The following is a 22,758-nucleotide window of genomic DNA, read 5'->3' on the forward strand; positions in this document are numbered from 1 at the left end:
CTTGCTGTGCAGTTTCTTATATCTGATCAAATACCAGAAATTTTCAGATGTATTAGTTCCATGCTTTTCAAGATGCCAAATAATGTGAATGGTAATTCAGCATTATGTTGCCTCCTGCTAATTTACCACAAACAAAGTTCTCATTGCTAATGTTAGCTGAGCCTAGTGGAAGGGAGGACCTGGAGGAGGTCAGCAGATACCCCTTCCTCCAGACAAGTGCATTGATCAGCAGTGAGTTCATTCATGCCAGCCTTTTTGTCCCACTTCTCTGTCTTTTCCCATGCTTGTTACACTACTATACCTTCTATCCTCCTCTTCCTCCACCTTTGCCCTTAGCAACATCGCATGGTAAATCTTTAGCAATCCCCAATTACAGATTAAGGATTTGCAGCCTGAAGCCAAAAAAATTCTTTGTTTTGATTTCTGAATTCAGTGGTCTATGAATTCTGATACATTTGTAACACTATTTTAAGATTTATTCTAAGTTCATCAGTCAGTTCATTCTTACATTGTTTTGCTTTCATGTGCATATTGGCTGGGCCCTGAATAGTGTGCTTGAACAAAAGCAGAATTTCCTAGCATTTTGTAGTATGTGTTAGTTGCCTGCTGCCACTGATTTGATAGCCTAGCTCATGGCAAATGGAAGTAAGTGTTCTCCTATGTTAATCTGATATGTCAGTGGCATGTATTTTTGTTACATTCTGGTCATCTTCATAAGCTGTTAAGGTGTGCAATAGAAGCTTTTTTCTTTTAAAAATTTTATTTATTAATATAATAGCACATGTTTGGGAGAATTACATCACTAAGAATTAGGCATGGATTTATCAAGTAGCACTTCTCTGGTACATGTGGGCATTTTCCTAGAGTATTTTGTGGTTCAAAAATTGAAGGTGGTCACTATTTGGACTTTATTTCTGATCTGAAAGGAGCTCTTAGGCAAGGTATTTGTTGTTCTAGCTTTAATAAAGGGGGTTAGATAGTAATAGGTTCAAACAAGTGGTCTTAGAGTAGCAGCCCTCCAAGAATGTGTTATCGCAAGACGTTATCCTTGTGGCATCAAGGAGCTGCTAAGGTTTTCATAGCAAATCTGCTAATGTATTTCAAACTTTACTTGTTAAAGCTTGCATTGTTTTGTAGGGATCCTTCATTTATGAGACTGTGGGTCCTCACAGATGAGAGAAAGGCAGATCTCTATCTTGTATCTTTATCATATATGTCTCTGTTATATACTGATTAATGTTGAAATGATTTTTGGAGCCAGATGTTGGATTCATGCTTCCGTGTCCAGACGTTTCAATGTTGACCTTAGTCATGTAACTGCCCTTTTCTTACTAAATGCAGTTCAAAGAAAATAAGAAATATTCTGTTGCAAACAGGATTGCCTGTACTCTGTGGTGTAATTTGCTTTTACTTGAGTCTATAATTTTACTTTTCAAATGAGCTTCTCTTCTTAAATATATTTTCATGTAAATAGTTGATATATTCTGCAATTCATAATTACATCCAGTCAAACACCCATATTTTTATAACTGACAGTCACATTTTCCTACCTACCTCTAATTTCAGCAATTTATCTCTTAAGCATATAAGATGAATTAGTGCAAGGTAAACTATAGTTTTATTTAAGTTCTGGTATTTCACAGAATTTTCATTTTCTTTTCCTGTTTTACTCACCTCTCCCCAAGATTCCTGTTTCTTATAGGCATGGATCTGTGGAATGGATTATGAATATAATAGGCATCATAAAAGAACACAGATTATCGTGAAACATTTCCTGTAACTTGACAGAATTTAATACATGGGTGAGGCAATGTTTTAACGCCCTGAAAATGAATTGAGTCATAGTAGCATCAGATGATTTCAGCATTGCGATAATGACTGATAGTCATATTTCTCAGCAAGAAGACTGAATCAGTGTGAAAACTCAGTAGTCTTCTGAACTTATTAAAAGAAATGTTGAATTGCTGTGGAAGACTAAGAAAGAACTCCCATTTCTAGTAAGTCAGGGCTCATTATATGATATTGAAAAAGCTCTCTGCATTTTTTAAATTCAGGTGCCTTGGATATAGAATGTATATCTGCCCAGAGTAAAAGCATTTCAAGACATGTGTCCTCCAGTCCATGCATAATGCTTTGATACTGTACATCAAACCAATGAATTTAACTTAAATTACAGTTGCTCTACTGTTAACATCTATATAGTAGCATGGGTGGTTCTGCTCAGGAATGGAATAATATTTCTAAATTAAGATATATCTTTTGTTAAGTACAGATCAGAAATTTATTATTGTATTTCAGATATTGAACAGACTTGTTTAACAATTTCATATTCTGATTTCAGTTATAATTTTCATAATATTGTCTTAAATTCAGTGGTTCTAAAGAAGTGCTACTTTTTAAACCTACTCTTTCTATAACAGCACTCTCTCAGCATCTAGCCTCAGCCTGCTTTCCTAAATACTTCCTTTTGTAGCTTGTATTACGGTCAGAAGAGCCATGAATTCCCTGCAAAATGGGAATGCGTTGTATTCTTTGTTAAGGCAACATTCGTTAAATCCACCAAAATAAAGCTTAATGAACAGCAGAAATATTTCCATAGAGAACATTTTGTTAGAGAAAAAAAAACACCTGCTAGAACTAATGAATCCTGAAAACTGCAAGGTTTTGTAGCTGAGATGTCCAGTGAGGCATTAACAGTCTTTGTTTATTGCCGAATTTTGTTTAGCAGTTAATCTATTTCATATACTGCTACACAAGTAATTTCAGATTTCAGCCAGAATTAATTTTTCCGTTTATGGAGCAGGGAAAAAATGTTTCAAAGTATTTGAATAACTTTCTCTCACAATTCTTGGACATTTTACTGATGAACTCATAAACTTTTAGAGCTTTGAAGACTGGCTTTGTAGTTCTCAAAATTTCAAGGTCATGCTTTAAAATAATCCTGTTGAATATGTTGTGAGTTATAACAGTCTCACAAGTGGGCATAAATGCAGAGCAGAAAACTGGGTTTAAAGTAGAGGGAAACCAAATTATTTTAAAGTGTTGCTAATTTCTAGTTTTCAGTCTCAATACAAAAAATGTCCAGATGGTTACACAGGTCCCATACTTGTGTACCCTTCCAAATATTAAAAAACATTTTGTAAATGAATATGTATTTGCACTTTGGGGTTCCTTTTTTTTAACTAATACTTTTTTCCACACTGTTCTGAACAGCTGTTTTCAATGCTTATCTTGGCTATTGGGTTCAGATGAAACCCATTTAAAAAGAATAATTAAACAATTAAAGTACACCCATAGTATGGGTTTCAAGTGATTTAAATGCATAAAATCAGTGAAGTTAAGTTGGAGTGGTTTCCCTTGCTACTGGCAGAGCCTTTTCAGTAGTAAAGCAAGATTTGGATTTTATTTGGTACTGCTTTTCCTTTCTCTCTCTTTACAGAAATCTGAGTGTAAGGGGAAATTTAATGATATCTTAGTGGTTCTGTTCAGGTGGTAGAATTCAAGGTGCCTGTTATGCTGATATATGCAGGAAATTCAGTCTCTCATCTGTAGTTATACATTTAGGTAAATGTATCTAAACTACAATAAGAATTTTACATAGAGTAATCCTATTTTCTAAAAGCTATGGTAAAAATAATTTTGGTCAGTATATGGTGAGCCAAATTCTACCCATGGATGTCTTGCTGGAATGTCCTATGACAACTTCTCTCATGTTGCAATTCAGAGAGAATTGGTTTTAAGTAATTAAGAAGGGCAGAAATCCCTGACATCTGGTTTTAAGACAAAGGGAAAATCTTATTTCTGAAGAGGAATTCCCCAAACTAAACCAAACATCTCAACCTTGTTTTAATGGAAGCATTTATTATTTTGAACTCAATACAATTTAAAGAAAACAGATCACAAAGATTGGATACCGTGTAAAGCATTCGCTATTTGACTTTTTCTTATTAATTTCAGATTAATCTCTAGCACATCTGTAATAATTGCTCTTTTATTCATTTGCAGATGCAGAGCCACGGTACTTGGTTTCAGTAAGACCAGCACGTGTTTCAAATAACAAGAAATCTTGTTCAGGTATTTTAATATTACTCCATCTCTTTCTTAAAATATTTGAAAGAAAACAGAACCTTTGACTGGGTTTCTCTGAAAAGGTATTTCTACCTGTATTCATCTGACTGGGATGCACAAATTCTATATGTGGAAAGGTAAGATGTAGGACACTAATTCCTAGTCAGTAATTAGTCACTCATATGGTGTTCAAAACATGAAGATGTACCTAAAGATTTTTTGCATAAATTTAGAACACTAATGATTAAAGACATTAAAGTTATTCTTCCCAAACTACAAGTAAGGATTCTTTCATCCATAGACATGTTAACGCTCTTTGTTTCTCATTGGAAAATGGTAGTGTGGGTGTGTCTGTCTGTCTGTCTCTATCTCTGTATCAATACTACTGCTAAGCTTGCTGATGGAAAGAGGGATATTTCCAGCTGAAACTATACACAGCAGAGTAGAAATCTGAATTTTATTCTGATCTGTTTCAAAGTCTTTCTATATGCCCTTAATCATGTCGTTAATACTGTTAGTTCTGAATTCCGTACTTTAATAAGGAGACTTAATTCCGTACTTTAATATGGAGACTTCTTTCAGGATCACTGGACTGTTGCAAAAAATAAACTGATGACCTGTCCTGGAAGCACTCAAGGTCAGGTCAGACAGGGCTCTGAGAAACCTGATCCAGTTGAAGATGTCCCTGCTCATGGCAGGGGACTTGGACTAGATGGGCTTTAAAGTCCCTTCCAACAAAAATTATTCTATGATCATTATATGATATTTTTTTCCTAGTTATGCTTGGGATTAATTTTTTCTTGCTCTTGGCCAGGTATAGCACAGTATGTCTGGAAAGATTTTGGAAAGTGATTTACCTTTCAAATGCAACATATATATGTTGCTTGTTAATGTGTGTTTTGTAGCAACATATTCATCATCAACAAAGTAAAAACCAACATGGTTAACATTTCTAAATGTACACACATATATTGATATTGTCACTGGGGCTTTTTATGTGAAGAAATAATTGGTTTCAAGAGGCATGAGAAGAAAGTTAGTCAAATCTGTAATTTATAAACTTCCAAGAAATGTTGGTCACCTGTACATTTTGAGAAGGTAAAGATCCTTTAGATTTTTGACGTATGTAATATGATGTAAATAATATATCAATTTTCTATAGTTAATCATCTTTCAAACACCAGAGATTCTCCTTGGGCCTGTAGCAGTCTGTAAACTACAGGCTCAAAAGAGTTTCTCTAGATCGTTTGTTCCTTTCCACCTATTAACTTTTAAACTTTCTTTAAAATAAGTTCTTTCTCCACACAAGAATTGTACTTCTCCATACAGAGCATAGCTGAAGTTCAGTATCATGCAAAAGCTGATTTCCATATAGTAGGTAATCAAAAGAGAAAAATCCTGCAGATAGAGACACTGACTCAGATCTGCCTACAGTTAAAAGCAAAATAACTTTTGTAGGTTTTATTTTACTCTTAAGAATGCTCTAGAAAATATTTATTATGTGTGGACATATTTGCAGTGTTACTGAGAAAACTGCCAAGAAGTTACTATTTTTGTTACATCCATGGAGACTGTCTAATGTCCTGGACTCTCTCATGTCTTCTGTGATGTAGTCCAAGATAGCCAGACGTTTTAATTTAATCTACCTATAGCTTATTCTTATAGTAAGCATATCTAAACCACCAAATATTCATTTTCAAAAATTAGGTTTAACTGGAACATTAGGTTGAAAAAGTGACCATGGACACTTCTCTGCCGTTTTTGTAAATCATATCTTAGAAATAGTGACCATGAAAAATAGAGAACTCTTGTACCTCTCCCTTCAAGCTAACAAGAGAACTAGATCTTCATTTATTTAATTATCCAGTCGCAAAAGCTTTCCTCTACATAATGCAGGAGAGAGAAATTAACTTTATATGTTTCTTATGTAGGTCGGAACAAGACACAAAAGCCTCTGCAGCTGGTAGTTGGCACTCTCACCCCAACCTCTGTATTTCTCTCTTGGGGCATCCTAGTCAACCCTCAACATGACTGGACAGCAACAAGTAACTGTGCTAGCGACAGGTAACAAAACAGAAAAAGATGGGGTGCAGCTCTCTGCTGTAATTAAGATAAATTTTACAGTGGAAATTAAAATGTTGTAAACAATAGCTCTGAATGTGAAGTAAGTTTTCTCATTTGCTCACATTAGTGCTTTGCAAATCTACTTGACAGCAGTTTAGTCAGATGTCTACATGCTGAATTACAAATCTTGCTATTTACACTAGATCCTTTGTTCTTAAATCAATGGCCTTGGCTCTACCTTAATTTCTTATCTGATAAATTGAAACTTTGTTAAATCACAGGAAATATTTTACTTTAGAGCTGACTGAACAAGAGTAAAAGAAGTCTTTTGTTGTGCTGAGGTGGGGGAATGATTCCTTGTTTTAACACCATTTGATTTTTGTTTCCTCTATTTTGTCTTATCACCAAAACTGCTTTCCTGCTATTGATACAGTACAGCTTTCATAAATTTTCTGTTGTAAGTAAAAGAGGATCTCTTCTATGTCAATATTTTTGGCATTTACTGGGTGGCACAGTAGGTGGGAAACTCAGGAAGACTCACCAAGTAGAAGTTTCAAGAGAAGTCATCATGCAGAGGAGCTTCTCAATTAAGTGCACTATCATTATTTATTCAGCCCTTGGCAGGTGAATAAAATTGTTTAAATTGTTACTATAGATGTTTTCCCTACTTTGTCTTTTTGTGTTCTCTTCATATTCTTCCTCGACAACAGAAGAATTTTTTTTACCTTCATTTACATTGTGTGAAGCTCTATTCTAGTCAGCAGTGTTTTGTAAAACTAAAAAGAAGCATTGTGCACCCATGGGATGCATCTACATCTGTTTTGCAACTGTTACCTTTTGGGTTTTAAATGTGCGGTTTTTTTTTTCATTATTATTTTTGCATATTGCATTATAGAACATTTGCTTTACCTATCTAGTATTGTCCAATTTGTAGCTGTCTAATTTAGAATTGAATTTTCTTACTTTGGTATTCATAAGAAAACTCTAGCTGACATGATTAAACTGGATGCCAAACATAGGTTATGTTAAAAAAACATCTCATGTAGTCAGGAGGACCTTTCCATACCTTACAAAAGTTTCATACTTCACAAAAGGACTAATTCTTTTCAAGCATCAGAAATTTCTCATGAAAAAAATTTGGATCTTCATCACCAACCAGAATTTCAAACACTATTGAAAAAATGTTAATGTTTGTTAGGAAACAGTTATGGAATGTTAGTAAATGTCCAAAGATGAAATTTGATCAGATTTTTCTTCAGTAGAAATAAAAGTTGGTTTAGGCTTAGATTTTGCTCTTTCAATCAAGAAAGAAGCAAATATTTTCCTACTGTGAGAAACTGAAGACATGAGCTGATCTTGGACAAGCTTATAAAGTGTTCTGACATAGTGATTTTAGCACCATTTTTACCAAGGAATTTATCTTTATGTGATGTGTCAGCACCAGTGTTGCAGCACCCATTGTACAGTGGGAAGGAAGAACACTTCAGGAGAAGCCTATATCCTGTATTAATCCACCTGGAAATTCAAGGCAAGTGGTATCCACCACCATGCCTTCATCAATTCTGTGTTTTCTCCTCAGTTGCTGAATTTTCTTGCTGGATATTCATTGACTCAAAGTTTGAACAAAGTTTTTAACATAGTTTTTGAGTTAGGGCAGTGTGCTACTTGTGTCTTGCTATGTCTAGAATATATTCTGATGTATTCCTCTCAGGAATTACTTTTAATGTGCACTCTGTTTTAGTGAAATATTGTCAGACAGGAGAAGCTAGTTTAAAAATATTTAAATCAAATTACAAGTGATCTTATCAAAGTATGGTTATATACCTATAAGCAGATTTCTGTTTTGCAATCAAGCATAACAACGAAGTTAATGAAGAAAGAAAAAAGCCACTTTAGTGGTGCTCTTATTTATTTTACCTTTACTGGACCAAACTGCTTGTGATTTGTATAAATGATGAGAACAGTTGTCCACATGACCCTCGTGTGTATATCTAGAATTCTAAGAGAGATTAGATCCATATATACTTCTAGCCAGTGTGTAGAAGAAAAACTATTAATTTATGATAATCATTTGAATGACTGTTGATAATGTGCAATAAGAAAAAAATAGGAAGTAGCCCATTCTTAGCAAGTTAGCATTGTAATAAAAGTAGAAGAGTTAGAGTATGTAACAGATTCACCGACATTTCAATCTGTTTCAGGGGCAGTCTGCCTGACTTGATCATTTTTCATCTGGCACATTCTCCTTACTGTGACATGCTGCAATTACTGTTAATCATCCTCGAGACTGCTGTTAGTGGCTAACCTCTAATCTTTGTCATTGGCAGTTCATAGCAGTCGTGACCTCTTAACTCAGTTCTGTCAGTAAATATCTCACCAAGATTTAAATTTGTCACTCTATATGACCTGAAACAGAGTCACTGTTCTCGGCCTCTGATTTTACCATCTCCATGTGGATGTTAGGCTTTTGTACAAATGTTGCATAATAAAAGTTATTTCAATCTGTTACTGAGTCAGAAAATAGAATCCACATGGGATAGCTCAGTTCTGCTGGCCAAGATTTCTCTAGTGCAAGTTTGACCTCTGTGGGATATTCCTTAGAAGATCTGGTTCTGTGAGAAAACGAGTTTGGAATAAGAGGTGCCATGTTCTCAAAGAGCATTACTATCTTTTGCTGCTTCCATGAAGTTATTCCTTGCTTCTTGAGGGCACATAGCAGTCTTCTGTACACATGAAGTTTTTAAGAAGCTCCAATGAAAAATATTTACTTATTTACTTGTGATGTTTTTCAACAAAACATTCTTTTGGTTAAACTCTCTAGAGCTTAAGAGCATAAGGCAATAGAATGCTACATATTTCCTTCAAGATAACCCCAAATGCTAATCCCTTGTTGAAGCAAAGGTATTCACTGCCATTTTTGTGGCCCAAAAATGAAAGCTGAAATTTTGAAGCATTCTTGAAGTGACCATTATCTCTCATCCGACCCTTAGCACTAGAATGAAAAAACAAAAATATCTAAATCAAAAAACTCAATTGATTAGTTTTATGTAACTGTTGAAAACTACACAACACCAGAAAGCGCAGTTGGTGGAACCTTTCTCAGCATCCTCTTTTCTAATGCCAGTGGGAGGTAGTTGATGAGGGAAGATGGCAAAGTCATGATATCCTGCTGCACAGCCATGTTCAATTCTTTTTATTATTTCTAAGAGAGTAGAAAGGTTTGTTTCCTCTCTGCCTATTTGTGTTCAAACAAGTATTAGTGGACAGATCTGTCAGAAGAAAAGCACTGGGGCTACATTTACTCTCCATCTAAGTCTGGAAAAGAGAGAATACTCTGTAGATTTTTTTCTTTGTATTTGCTTTGATTAGAACATCTCTGTAGTTGGGGTTCAAAAAATGTGGACTTTGACCTTCAGTTCTTTAGGAAGGAAAGTCAGGGGATGGAACAAACCCCATTATTTTCTGTGTTAGATGAAAGCAGGGTTTATAGATACAGTAAAATATAATATTCTATGGAGTGAGTTGTATAGAAAAACAAACACACTTTCACATACATGCAAAATAGAAATTTAAAACCTGAAGGTATGTCTTTTTAAAGTTAAAAACTATGGGAAATTCACATTGGCGTTGTTTAAATTGGCTCGCCTGTGATTTAAATGTTCTAATGTCATAGCTGCAAGTAGCACAGATTTTGTGGTTTATTTCATTTTTATCTGATGCTTTAAAAAAAAAGTAAGAAAAACCGTTAGGGAAAACCAGAGGAGAGTCCATACTTAGTCTTTATGTTGTATAGTCCATAGAAGTAGGGTTTTTAAAGCCCTAAATTCAGAAAGATATGTGCCTATCTCCTCCTGTGCCTATTTAAAAACTTTTGTCACTATGCAGCTCCTAACTAAGTCATACTTTGTGTTGCAAGTGACATACAAAATGTATTTTAAACTTAGCAAAATTTCTTAAAGGAAAACATACAGCAGCAAATACACATCTTGAGTTTGAGATGCTTTTGAGTTGATGCTGCAGGAGTATATGCTAAAAGCTTGTTTAAACTGGAGTGATTTTTTGCTGTTCAGCCTCACACTCTTCAGAGCCTCTTACTCTTCATTTCTGTCATTCTACTAAAAGTTTTAAGTAAAAGAAGTGAATGTTAGTGATCATGTAAAAGTGAAAACTAAATTAGAAAATGCTTTGCAAACTTAACCGGTAACCATCACTGGTGTCATTCTTTCCATTTTTTATATATGTCAGTGTTTACTTTAAAGTAAACTTAGCAGTAAAAAAGGAAACAATATAATCAACTTCATGTGTTAACTTGCGCAACACTCAGTGTCTGAAAAATCATAGTTCAAGCCATTTCTTGTATTACTTTCTAACATTAGATGGATGCTGGGCTTTTAATGAAGTCTAACTATAAATAAATAAATATCTGGTAGGCTAATGGTCTCTTTTAAAAAATTCCCATTAGATTTCTATGAACAAAAAAGAAAAGAGCTTCATAATCTTTTGTCTCTGGTGGCATGAAATCTCAGGGCTGGAATGTTCGTATATCTCCAAGGCTTAATTGTTTGTTTGGTGTTACGTGTTACTGAAATAGTCATGATTAAATTGTTTGGAGTTTTGGTTGGGACCCGGTTCCAAATAAACCCATGATATTTATACAAACTGACCTAGTCTTGAAATCTCATAAAACCATCTGCCTTATAAGATTTCCAGTATCTAATTGTTTGTGTCTGAATATTTGACTGTGCGGGCACGTTCTGGGAACCTGGCTGAAATGAGATTTGGTTAAAAGATGGAAAAATGGCACTAGAATTCTTGGCAAAACAGTATCATTCACACTGATAGATGAAAACTTAATGTCTTGCCTATCCATCCTAGAATTTTACTTCTTTTAACAGTGAATAAGATTTGCTTAATCTCAAAAGCAAAAACCCTGTGTGCTGCTTCTTTAAAGTGCTCATTGTATTTTGATTTCTTTTGCAAAGAAAAGGCTGTCTCTAAACTGAGCACTGCCTTGCATTGTAGAGTTTTAAAAAAACAAACTATGTAAGCTGAACATAGAAGAGAAACAACCTTCTGTGTCAGGCTGAGAGTCTTGTACATTGACTTTGCAGATACAGTAATCACTACAGCGGTTGGCCTATGGAGTAATCTCATGCCCTTGTGGCTTCCTTTAAATGATGAAATTGGTTTTACTTATTTTATTTCTGCTATTACGTTTTGTGTACATCTTATGTGGAGGCAAGCAAAATCAAAATATCATAAAAGATACAGAGTTTCAAGAAAGCAACTAAACATTCGATGATGTTGCCCAAATGCATGTGGAGAGAGGCTGTCTTGATGAATGTGGGCTCTTTATTCCTCTGCTGTGGTGGGTTTTGCTTTTTTTTTCTCATTATTACCGCACTTAATTCTGAGTGCAACAATACCCCTCACCTGCCCATGACACCTTTTGTTTTAAATTGTTGCAGTTTATTATCCTTTCAGCTGTCTAGTAAAAAGGGAGGAGGTAAAATTTCTCTACAGTCCCCAGGGGGGCCTAATTGGTGGTATCTTCAAATGAGTGCCTGTTAGGGCGAGAGAGGGAGGTACTAACTTTAATGGGGTTTAACAGAAGAGCTCTAGTGTTTTATATAGAAAAGAAACAGAGTGAGCCCTGAAATCATTTGATTAGCATTTGTTGTAGATAGAAATACAAGAGATATCAATAAATATTGTTCTGATAAAATCTCCCCATCAAAACACATAACAAATAATTAATCAAAATTAAATACTAAATTAAGTTCAATATTGTTAGCTCTTTATACCTGCTGAGAATCTAGATTAAAATAAATTCTCACCAAGTGTAACTGGGTGTGCCGTGTCCTTGCTGAAACATCAAACCAGTATTCACAGGTGGGAATAGCATTCCTAGGACTGTTCCACAGTGTATTACTTGGATATTATCTGTTAGGGCCCTGTGGTGTGCAATCAGTTTTTCCTGTTCCTACATCACAGAGATAATGGGAAGTGTTTTATTTGAGAAACATGTAGTGTAGCTTTCCTTTCTATGTGAATGTGACAGCGCTCTATTTCAGCCTGCTTTCTGTCATTCTGGGGGGAATCTATGAAGATGTTTTGCTGAGCGTTTCCAGTTCAGCCAGCTGCACTCATTTTGTGCATGTATGTCACTGCCACAAGGGGATTGATAGATGTGAGTGGTGACTGGATCTTACTGCTTTCTCACGTCTTCAATTATATGTGTTGACTTTTTGATATTATATTTTTGATGAAAGAAAGTTTTGAAAAAGGGAGAAATTAAAATTACAACAAAATTCAATCGCTACAGCGTTCTCAGGCAGACACAGAAATTGCATTTTTTTTGGCAGTTTGTTGGTCTGGTTTAACAATGAGTTGTTGTTCTTTGATGACAAAACTTGGCATTTCTGAATTTTTACTCTATAAACAAATGATTGCATTTACCCAAAAGCACATGTAGATATTTAGGTATTTTTAATAGTCAAATTATTGTGACCTGCAAATTGTTAAATGGAACTTCATTTTTATTGCTTTTTATTGAAATGGTTGAGGAAATTCTGTCATCGCAGTCAGTGTTTTTAGTACTCGCGATGGCAAGTTTCCACTGAAATAATTATACCCTTGGTGAAGTTTTTATAGGCTTGGAAACCTTGGAGTTGAGAGCACATTTCTTCTATGCTGTGTGTTTCTCTTTCTAATGGCATAGTTTGGCACAATTATGAAAATCTTCTTTTCAGATTTTATAATAGTCTTGAATTTAAGTTAAAGATGGAGGGGGAGTTTGTTGTGCAAGTGTTCTTGGTATTTTAATTCATGTTAGAGTGAAGGAAATTTCAGGTGTGGAACCAGCATTAAAAAGTAGAACATTTTCGCAGCTAGAAGCAAGTGGGAACAGCCACTTAAAAGTCTATTCATTATCAACAAGTTTTTAGTGGTTTTTTTCTCCTCATTTCTGATGCAGGTGTTCTTTCAGATTGTTCAATAACTGAACTGATTCAGTTTACTCTTTTTTCCATCACATACAATCACTTTATTTCTATCCTATTGGACTAAAACAAGTAGGAAAAGGTAAGGATGAAGATGAAAACAAATGAAAATTCCTCTTTCAGGCAAGGGAAGAAGGTGACTATTTCCTCTTAAATTCACATTTGATATCTATACTTATTCCAAATCCCGTCCCAAAAGACTGTATGGGGCCCAGTAAGAGGAATTTGTGTTGAAGATTGAATTTGTTTATTAAAGTTACATTTCTTGCAAGTCAGTGACAGGGAGTTCAAGTAAGCTTTTCCTGTTGGTTAATTTCTATGTGACTACACACAAATGGATTAAGAGGATAAAGTAGAAGAAATTTTCCTTCTTTTAATGTTGCCAATAATTGATTTTCTGAAATGTTCTTTGTCAGTTTGACTGAGAGTTAGGTCTATTATTTGACATTTGATCAGATCACAGCCCACAGAAGTAAGGAGCCAGATTATTCCTTGGTAGTCCTGGAACCGAGAGAGGATATTCACTACTTGTCTTTCTTTTTAATTCCTGTTTTTTTTCCTTTCCTTTTCAAAGTAGTGCAGTTAATGAAGTTATTTGAGCCAACATAAATACTGATTTTGTAACCTGGTGAAGTACCCAAATGAATGGAATTGTAGCAACTAAACCAGGAGAATCTATCTTTTCGGTGCCAAGAAAACAAATTTGACAGTTATAAGATAAACTATGTAAACAAAGTGAACCATTATGTATGGAAACATTTTCCATGAGTGACGCTTGCCTTGTCTTAGGTTGTGTTTTAGTAATGAGGTAGGAATTTCTGTGTACTCAACAGTCAGGTTTCATGTAAACTTCTGAAAGTGCTCTTCTGTAACTTTGGCAAAAGCAACTTTATACATTCTCTGTATTAGATTTGGTCCACTAAGTAGTTTTAGAATGGACTTTTGAAGCCTTTTCAGTTGTTTAAGAACCTTTTTTTGGTCAGTTTGGGTTTTTTTAAGTTCTCTTCCTTTGTCTCTATATGTTTGTCTATATAATACCTGTAATAAACCTCACAACCTTGATTTGCAAGCTTTAAGTTGTTCTATTTAAGTGTGGCAAAATACAATTGGACTGAATTAATCCATTTTCAGATGATGTAAATGTGAGATAGATATGGACAATGGATATGAATTATTTATGTGTAACAATTTTCAGTAATACTTGGATTAAAAAGTTGCCAAATCTCTCTGAGATTTGCTTTTCCAAAAACAGAAACCTCCACTCCATTCTGGAGTGATTCAGCACATATGTTGAAAATGAGACTACAGTCAGCAGGGGAGTTCTTGTGTTGAAGCTCTCACCATTTCCACTGCCTTGTTTTTGATTGGTTAGCATTGCAGTCATACTTTTTCAGGGTGGTGCTCCTTGACAGAATTGGGCAATTTCTGTAGAAATGTTTTTGATTTCATAATCTGTTAGTATTCATCACATTATTGATTTAAACTGCTGAAAGTAATGTCTTGGGTTTTTTTTTTTGTTTGAAGTGTGGGCAATACTTAATGGGATTTCTGAATGAGGAATGTGTTATACAAACAATGACTGTTACTGGTCTTCCCTGGAGAAAGCTTTTGGACTAGGTTTGATGGGAACACCTTTCACTGGATGCAAATGGAAGATTTTGAGAAATCAGTTGAGGCTTCTTGACTAGCAGACTTATGATTCAATTGACTAGTTCTGGCATATGTCGGAATCACAGGAACTGCTTGGAAAATGAGCTTGCACTTTGTGGGTAGAACCTCACACACACGGGTGTTTGTGAATGTCCTTTTGCTCTTTGAATGATACTCCTAATGATGAGGTACATATATGTGGAATAAATGCTGGCTTTTTGATATTTGGTGACCATAAAGAGGCAGAAAGAACAATATAACATTATTATTATTATTATTATTATTATTATTGCTACTATTATTTCCTCACAAAAATGGTTATCATGAGTTCCTTTGTGTAGATCTATTTTTTTCCCCGAGCAGGTTCTATACAGTTCGCTACAGAGAAAAAGGTAAAGACAAGAAATGGGTGTTTCAGCTCTGCCCAGCTACAGAGACAGTGATTGACAATCTGAAGCCAAACACACCTTATGAATTTGGAGTTAAAGACAATGTAGAGGATAGTATTTGGAGCAAGACTTTGAATCATAAAACAGTTCTCTCCAGTAAGTATTTGACAATAATTAATCAAATAGCTGCTGATTTTGACTGTATTTTTTCCTCTATTATGGTATTACTTAGAGTAAGCTGTTGATCAGGTTTTTATTGTTTAAATGCCATCCATTATGCTCCTAAAAAATTCTTTTAGGAATTTCTGAAACTAGAAATATTTTGTTTTTGAAAACCTGCCATCTAGTCTTCCGAAAGTTGTTCTCTTGTCATTGCAAATAGAGGATCTGATGCAGGTTGGTAGGACTCTAATGGTGTTTAGTACAGATACACGTTAAGGGTTGAGTATGTAAATTTTTACTTCTGACTGGATTCTAAGCTTTTACCTTAGGCCATGAATAATAAGATGATCAACTAATGAACTAATGCATCAACCATCGTCCACCTAATCCATTTACTTTCTTCCGTCAACTAATATGAGTGATGGAAATTATTGGAGTTGTTGGAATCTCCTTTTATAACTGGATTTACATTGAAGCTGGTCTTCAAGCTAGACAGGGCCTGTCCTACCTCAATGGGCCCTTTATGACTCCACTCAAAAGTTGAATTTGAAGCTTATTTTCAATCAAGGTATTATAAGGATTATGTCTGAAGCATGCAGTGTTGTGTATGCTTTTGTTTGTGTTTTCATGGAGGCAGTGTATTACATCTGTCTGTCTCTCAGTCATATTGTAAGGTTCCTCTCTAAAGTCCCAAGACAATGTAGGAAAAGTGAGGTCAAATTAACCCTTGTAAAAACATGTACTGCTGAAAGAATCACTCATACCTGTAGAGGAAATAAGCATCAGCAGAGTTTTCCTCCTTTTAATGAAAGGAAGAGAGGATTTAACAGAGATTGTCCAATTTGTTTTGTTTTCCTCAAACATTTGCATGAAGATATTTCTGAACATGATGGTCAGAAGATGCTGCAAACTCCTATGATTACTGTTTTTAGCTTGATTCAAAACATAAAGAATGGGAATTCTCATTAGAGAGCCTTATTCCTATGAGATTTTAAGCTGAAATTTAATTTGGCCTTCTGTTTCAGCTTGTAGGTGAGTTACAGAGCTTAATATACTTGTGTAAAAGGGAGGAGAGCAGTATGGTGGCTTGTAACACTGAAAAAACCTTCATACTCCCTAATAAAGAGCTTTGCTGGCCTTCATTAGAAAGTACAAAGCTGTAACTTAGAAGCACCTGCCCAGTGTCCATAGAGCTGTTTTAGCAGTCCAGAATAATGCCACTGCTATACCATGAGCTTAAAGAGGATAATGATGGTAACCTTTTCCCATACCTGATTCACAAAAAGCTCTGCTTCACAGCTTTAAAGATGTATTACCCAGGGGCTGATTTTTATTACATTTCAAACATCTTAAAGTCATCTTTAGAGCAAGTGCTGAAATAGAGTTCAGCACTTAGAATAAGAGGGAATGAAGAGTGCAAAATGTTAGTAGTTTGTTAATGTGTTCAAGACTGATAAAAACATCCACAAACATCAATAAATTTTTTCTTTGTATGTAATATGTTTCTAAATGGTGTTTCTTACAGACATTTTACATTTCTAATAGGCCAGGAGCATCATTCTTGTAAGTTTGTGGAGACTCACTGACTTTGGTTGAAAGATTCTTTCTTGTAAGGGTTCATATTCTATTTACATAAGATTTCTTTTGTCTAGACTGTAGACTTGTGTATTCAGTGAACGTTGGTGCAGCAACTAAATCCAGGGAGCTTGTGACTACCCTGCACGTCTGCATTCTGGTCTATTGATAAAGTATCTTCTAATCAGAAAACTGTCAGCACTTTCAGATTCAAGCCTTTCATATTTTTATTATATAGCAGGTAGATACAGAAAATGTGGGGGGTAAACAGAGAGTGTATATTTATAATAAATGTATAACCAGGTGCCTATATAGTTTATCAATCAACACAAACAGACACTTCTTTTCTGTTCTAATTTCCTGTCTTGTATCAACTCAATTTCTTCCCATATAGGGGAAGCATCTCAACAGAAACCAAACATCCTTCACCATAAATGTTCTTTTTCCCACTGAAGAATATATAAATTACTAGAAACTGAAAGTTCGTTTGAATGTTCCTGGATTTGCTGAATCCACAGGCCAAATTTTTGTTATATACTAAACATGTTGGGAGGGGCTGGGAGGAGAATCTGCTTTTAATTCATGATTTGAGAACACATGAAAGGCATGGCAAATATTCAGCATTTATTTAACTGATTTTTGTCAGAAGAGATGAAAGTAGCTTATTTCTGACCATCTTACCATGATTTTGTCATGAAGTCAGTGTGAAACTTCTGTGAAACTTAGTTTTCCATTGAATTTAGGCCAACAGTAAGTCCTGTTCCTTAGAAGAATCAAGCACTTTGAAAGATTTTTTTCCCAAATGAAATGTATCTCAATTGATATTTTTTAGAGTTGAAATTCTTTTTCTACTTCTCATCTGTTTTGGATGGAATTTGAAAAAAATATGATAACATGTAACTTGACTCTTGTTTGCACACCCATCGTTGCAAAGGCAGCAGAAAAGTGTAGATAGGTGGAAGATACAGAGAAAGTTTGAAGCATCATGCTAGAATCAAATAGGTGCTGAACAGAACCGTTTCTTGACTTACTTAGCAGCTACATCACAAGAAACTTCTACTACTTAGAAACTCAGAGGAAAACCTAAGAGAAAAAATTTGGAGTTTAAATCTGTGGGTTACTTTGTTCATAGATTGAAATAAACAAAACCATAAACAAAACAAGAAGAGTACATTTCATTTCCTTGCTGTCAAAATGTGAAGAGAAGGCCTTGCATCTGCATCTGTTAATGGATCTGAAGACACAGGACAAAAACGTTTTTCCATGATGTGTTTTTATACAGGCTTTGAATTAAGCCTCCTAACTTTCCTGGCTGCCAAAAAAAAAAAGGTGAATAAACTTGGTTTGCTTTGCTTTGGACAAAACAAAAAAATAATTATGTGTATTTTTTTATCTTTCTGTCAAAACAGGTAAAAAAGTAAATGGGCAACTCCAGAATATGTACAAGTTGGTACCCAATTCCCAAACACAGGTATGCAAAACAGTCTCTTTTTTTTATACCTGATTTGTATTTCATATGATCAAATTTTTTATTCTCTGTTTCACTAAAGTGAGAAAGACATTATCAAGGCCACAAATTGCCAATATAGAAAACAATCTGTTAAATGCACTGTATGGAAAAATGTTTAAATGTCTGGATGGACAAAATGACTGAGAACTGCAACTAAGATGATTACATACACTTGTTCCAATCTATCAAAGATGAATTTGATGGTTTCCATGTGTAGATTCCAAACTTAAAATTGCCTTATTCCTTTGTAGTAGTCAGGTTTGTTAACCTGTGATATTTGTTGTGATCAGTTAACCTTGGGATATCTTGGTGGTATGATTTTATAGAGTCATTTTGTATATACTCAGGTCTTCTAAATTAGTCATCCCATTGAATTCACTGATAGTTCCCATATATGAGGCAAGTGTTTGCAGAACCAGAGGACACCAGAAAGGGCAATTTAATCAAGTTTGCTATGCTGTCCATTAAATTCTTTTATGTGACATGGTAGAATTTTTACCGTTTTGTCAAAAAATTGATGATTTTTATAAATAGATAATTAATTTTTTTTTACCTCACCTGACTTTTTTTCATAAACACAAACAAGCATGGATGGATTTCATTTGATTTTGGATTCATGTACACAGATACTTTTTTCTTCCACGAGCTGAAGCAGAAATGAAGGCTCTCTAGACTGAACCAGCTAGTGAGTTTTAATACAGTGAAAAATAGACATTTTAGTCATAACTTCTAAGCATTACCAGTTCTAGTATGAGATTAAATTGGTTTCTTTGTATTTCTTTTTCTTGTTTTTTCATCAAAGTGCAAGTTTCAGCATCTAATATTCTGGAGGATTTTTTTTGTTCTGCTTCTTTTTAAGTTACTATCCCTGTGGTAGACTATAGGATAACTTCCCAAGAAAAATTGTAGAAATTCTTCTTACTTTAGAGATTTTAAAGGGTTAACTCATGAGTGTCAATTATTACAAGAGAATAACCCATTCTTCACAATTCTCTTCTGTCTCAGATTTTCCAAGTGTTTTCATGGTAGGAAATGGTAATGTATGGTTTCTCATTGTTTGTTTTTCATATTTCAGAATATTATAAATGGTCTGTAATTATCAGACCTTGAATTCCTTCAGGAATCAAACCATAATTCATGAAATAAATTTTCTTCTATGAATAATTAGGTATGAGTAGAATCATAGAATCATTAAGATTGGAAAAGACCTTTAAGTTCCTCCAGTCCAGCTGCTAACCCAGCACCACCACCATGTTTGTCATCAAATCATGTCCTCAAGTGCCATATCTACACTTCTTTTGACACTTCCAGGCATAATGACTCCACCACTTCCCTAGGCAGTGATTTCAAATGCTTGACACCCCTTTCTGTGAAAATGGGTTTTCCTAATATCTGATCTGAACCTCCCCAGTGCAACTTGAGGCCATTTCCATTCATTTAGGGCAGTAATACTTCAATTATTGCATCATATATAGAGTTAGATCAGTATAATGCCTAGGTTATAGGAAAGATAATTATGCCTTGCATTCAAGAGAAAATGCTTTATTTGTGAGTAATATGAATCCAGTTGGTTAGATATCCAGGAGGGTGCTCATCTCGTTATGTTGATGAAGCCAACTTTACTGTTCTTTGCCTTGGTCCCATAAGTGTCTTTAAAGTTACGCAGGACTGCCCAAGATCAGGTAATTCATCCTGGGATATGGAGTGCAAGCTGAATTCCTTTGCTCTTCTCAGCAAACGCTCTGTGCCAGAACCCTGACTGTTACGCTGCTTCTGTGGAACTAGGGATTCTATTTATGTGGGAGAAGTTCTGAGAAAGTGAGTGAAAACAGTTTTGCAAATATTTGCACAGCACAAGTATGAAAGGAGGACTAGAGCCAACATCTAGTCTTTTTTGTGATTTTCACAGGGCTTAGCTCCAGAGCAGTACTGCTTTATCACCCTCCACAGAAATATCATGAAAGCATTCCATAGATTATTCTAAAAATTCTCTTATCATTCTCACTTCAGTGGTGCAAAAAGCCAAAAAGCAGATAGTTCCCATTGTTCTTTCAGTTTCCACAGCGCTAGGTGGGGTATGTTTCAGTGGCGCAATCAGATCATCGACGCAAAGCGAGAATGAGCGTTATTTAGGCCAAGTTTGTTTATGCTGTATTTTGCTCCAAAGACGCAACTGACTCATATCAACATGGTCCTAACTCTTCTCTGTAAGGACATTTTTAAAGGCTGTTTATTAAAACAATGTTACCAGCCCATCTAGTCATTTGACCTTTCAACATCGGTCACGTATCATCTTGTGTTTCTTTTGGCAGTTTCATCCTTTAAGTTTGTCTAAGCTCCTGGGGCTGTGTGAGCAGCAACTAATGAGAGTGTGGAAGAAAAGAAGTGCTCTAGGGATGGTCATTCTTCTTCCCTTCATAAACAATGGGTAGTGGGAGAGCAGAGAAAATGCATTAGAAATTTATTTCCTCTTCTGTCTGGTTAAGTTCCTCTAATTTCATAATATCAGCCTGGAAGGTGGGGTCCTCCCCAATTTTTCCAGCCAAAGAGGATTGTTAGCTTCTACTACTTGTTAAACTCTAGAGTAAAACATTCCTGCTCTTCCAAAACCTATTCAATCCAGACTGACCATGATCCTTCCTTGAGGAGTCTCTTACATGCATGCCAGTTAGTTTTGGCTTTTTGAAGTGTCAGAATATAACAGAGAAAGAAGGAAAGGAAAGGAAGGAAGGGAAGGAAGGAAGGACAAACAAGGGTCTCTTAAAGCGATGTTGCCATGTGCTGTTTCACAGAATGCTTGAGATTTGCAATCCTGTAAGCAATGTGCTGTAGGTATATGGTCACAAGTTAAGATTCCTGATCTGTAGTATAATTTACATCCCTGATTTTCCTCTGAAGATACGGAATAACTTATTTGCCATCTTCTTTCATGATGGCAACAATTGTTTTAATAACTAATGTTCCTAATACCTATATGCTTATATTCTCTCTCTGAAAAATATGGTTGATAGCGCCATTCCTACAGACAATGGGCTGATGTTTCCAAAATAGTTTGTACAAGTAGTAAATTTTACTAGACCTAGGAATATCTAAAGTAGTCACATTTTGGAAACTGAGAAGAAAGCTTTGACAATATGGGTAGATTTCAACTGCAGCTGTTACAGATATGTGAAGGTGAGCAGTCTAATTATAGCAGCTGGGGAACATGGATTTCATGTCAATTATTCATTCGTGGTTGAAAAACTAAATTTTTTATGTATTTAAATGTATTTGGCGTTTTTATGTTGCTATCATTGTAGCCATCCATTATTCAACAAAGAAAGGATGCTCTTGTCAATATAAGAATTGTTTACTAATAAAAAGGTTGATAATAATTATGATTAGAAGTTCTGCAGTAGAGGTTACACAATTGCTCACTACAGCTTCAGAGCTGTTTATTGATTGTAAAGCTTCTGATGAGAAATACAATAAAATGAACACCTTCTTCTAATAAATGTGTTCCATCCTGTTTGTTAGTCACAGGAACAAGAGGGCTACTTTAAAAGCAGATCATCTACAACACAATTCTTTCACCAGAAGACAAAATGGAAATGTAAAACTTGCTAACAATAAAGAAAAAATAAAGAAGGAAGATTTTTTCTATCCTCATATAATGACAATGATTGAAACCTTCACTTAGTTTAAGACCATGTTCACACCAATGCAAAACTGTTATTAGGTAGCAGACAGTAATGGCTTTCATAGAATAAGTAGCCTCCATCCATTTCCCCAAGGAAATGTCCATCTTACTAGTGGAGATTGGCCTTCCAGCTTTTTAAACTTTGGTATGTGTTTAAGGTGTACCCAACCATTGTTTTTAAAGCTTTTCAGAAGTATTTAGAATAGAACAAAAATACCTATCCTTAGGTAAATGATTGGCACGTTGTCATCAAATGCTGACTTTTCATGCAGATGTCCTTTCACGTGAAGTAGACCAGATGTCATAAAGTGCAAAATTAATTACCTGATTCTGATTAGAGCAGAATATATTTAGCATGGAAGGTGATTGTCAGAGTTATTTTCTTTCTTGAAATTCAGATATAACTAAAAAAAATCCTCCTTTAATGTATTTAGCATTTTTATATTGCTAGCATTACAGTCTACCTTCTCTCATCACTTGACTGTATTATTAAGCTTTCAGAATTTGTTCCTAATTCTCATTTTTGGTATCAGCTGTTTTCTTGCTTTAATAACTGTGGGGTCCATTCATGTGTTCCTTTTTTTTTTTTTTTTGTGGTATTAATATAATGGAATATTCACTTTCAGGCAAGAAGTAATCTGGGTCAAAGAGAAGTGAACA

The 22,758-nt window shown here is 35.0% G+C and overlaps 1 protein-coding gene across 20 annotated transcripts in view; it reads left to right on the plus strand.

The window, feature by feature from the left end:
• LOC121666270 (ABI family member 3 binding protein) overlaps positions 1–22,758 on the plus strand; it is a 129,666-nt gene that overhangs the window by 26,158 nt on the left and 80,750 nt on the right. For all 20 annotated transcript variants that reach the window (XM_042031640.1, XM_042031651.1, XM_042031649.1 and 17 more), the window contains exons 3-6: positions 4,006–4,074; positions 6,000–6,132; positions 15,147–15,328; positions 18,319–18,380. In XM_042031640.1, the coding sequence (XP_041887574.1) occupies positions 4,006–4,074; positions 6,000–6,132; positions 15,147–15,328; positions 18,319–18,380 (446 nt within the window). The remainder of the gene's footprint in view (positions 1–4,005; positions 4,075–5,999; positions 6,133–15,146; positions 15,329–18,318; positions 18,381–22,758) is intronic.

This window comes from Corvus kubaryi, unplaced genomic scaffold (assembly GCF_017639235.1).
Source record: "Corvus kubaryi isolate FWS band 111438036 unplaced genomic scaffold, C.kubaryi_AGA036_p1.0 37341, whole genome shotgun sequence".
NCBI classification, from domain to species: Eukaryota; Metazoa; Chordata; class Aves; order Passeriformes; family Corvidae; genus Corvus; species Corvus kubaryi.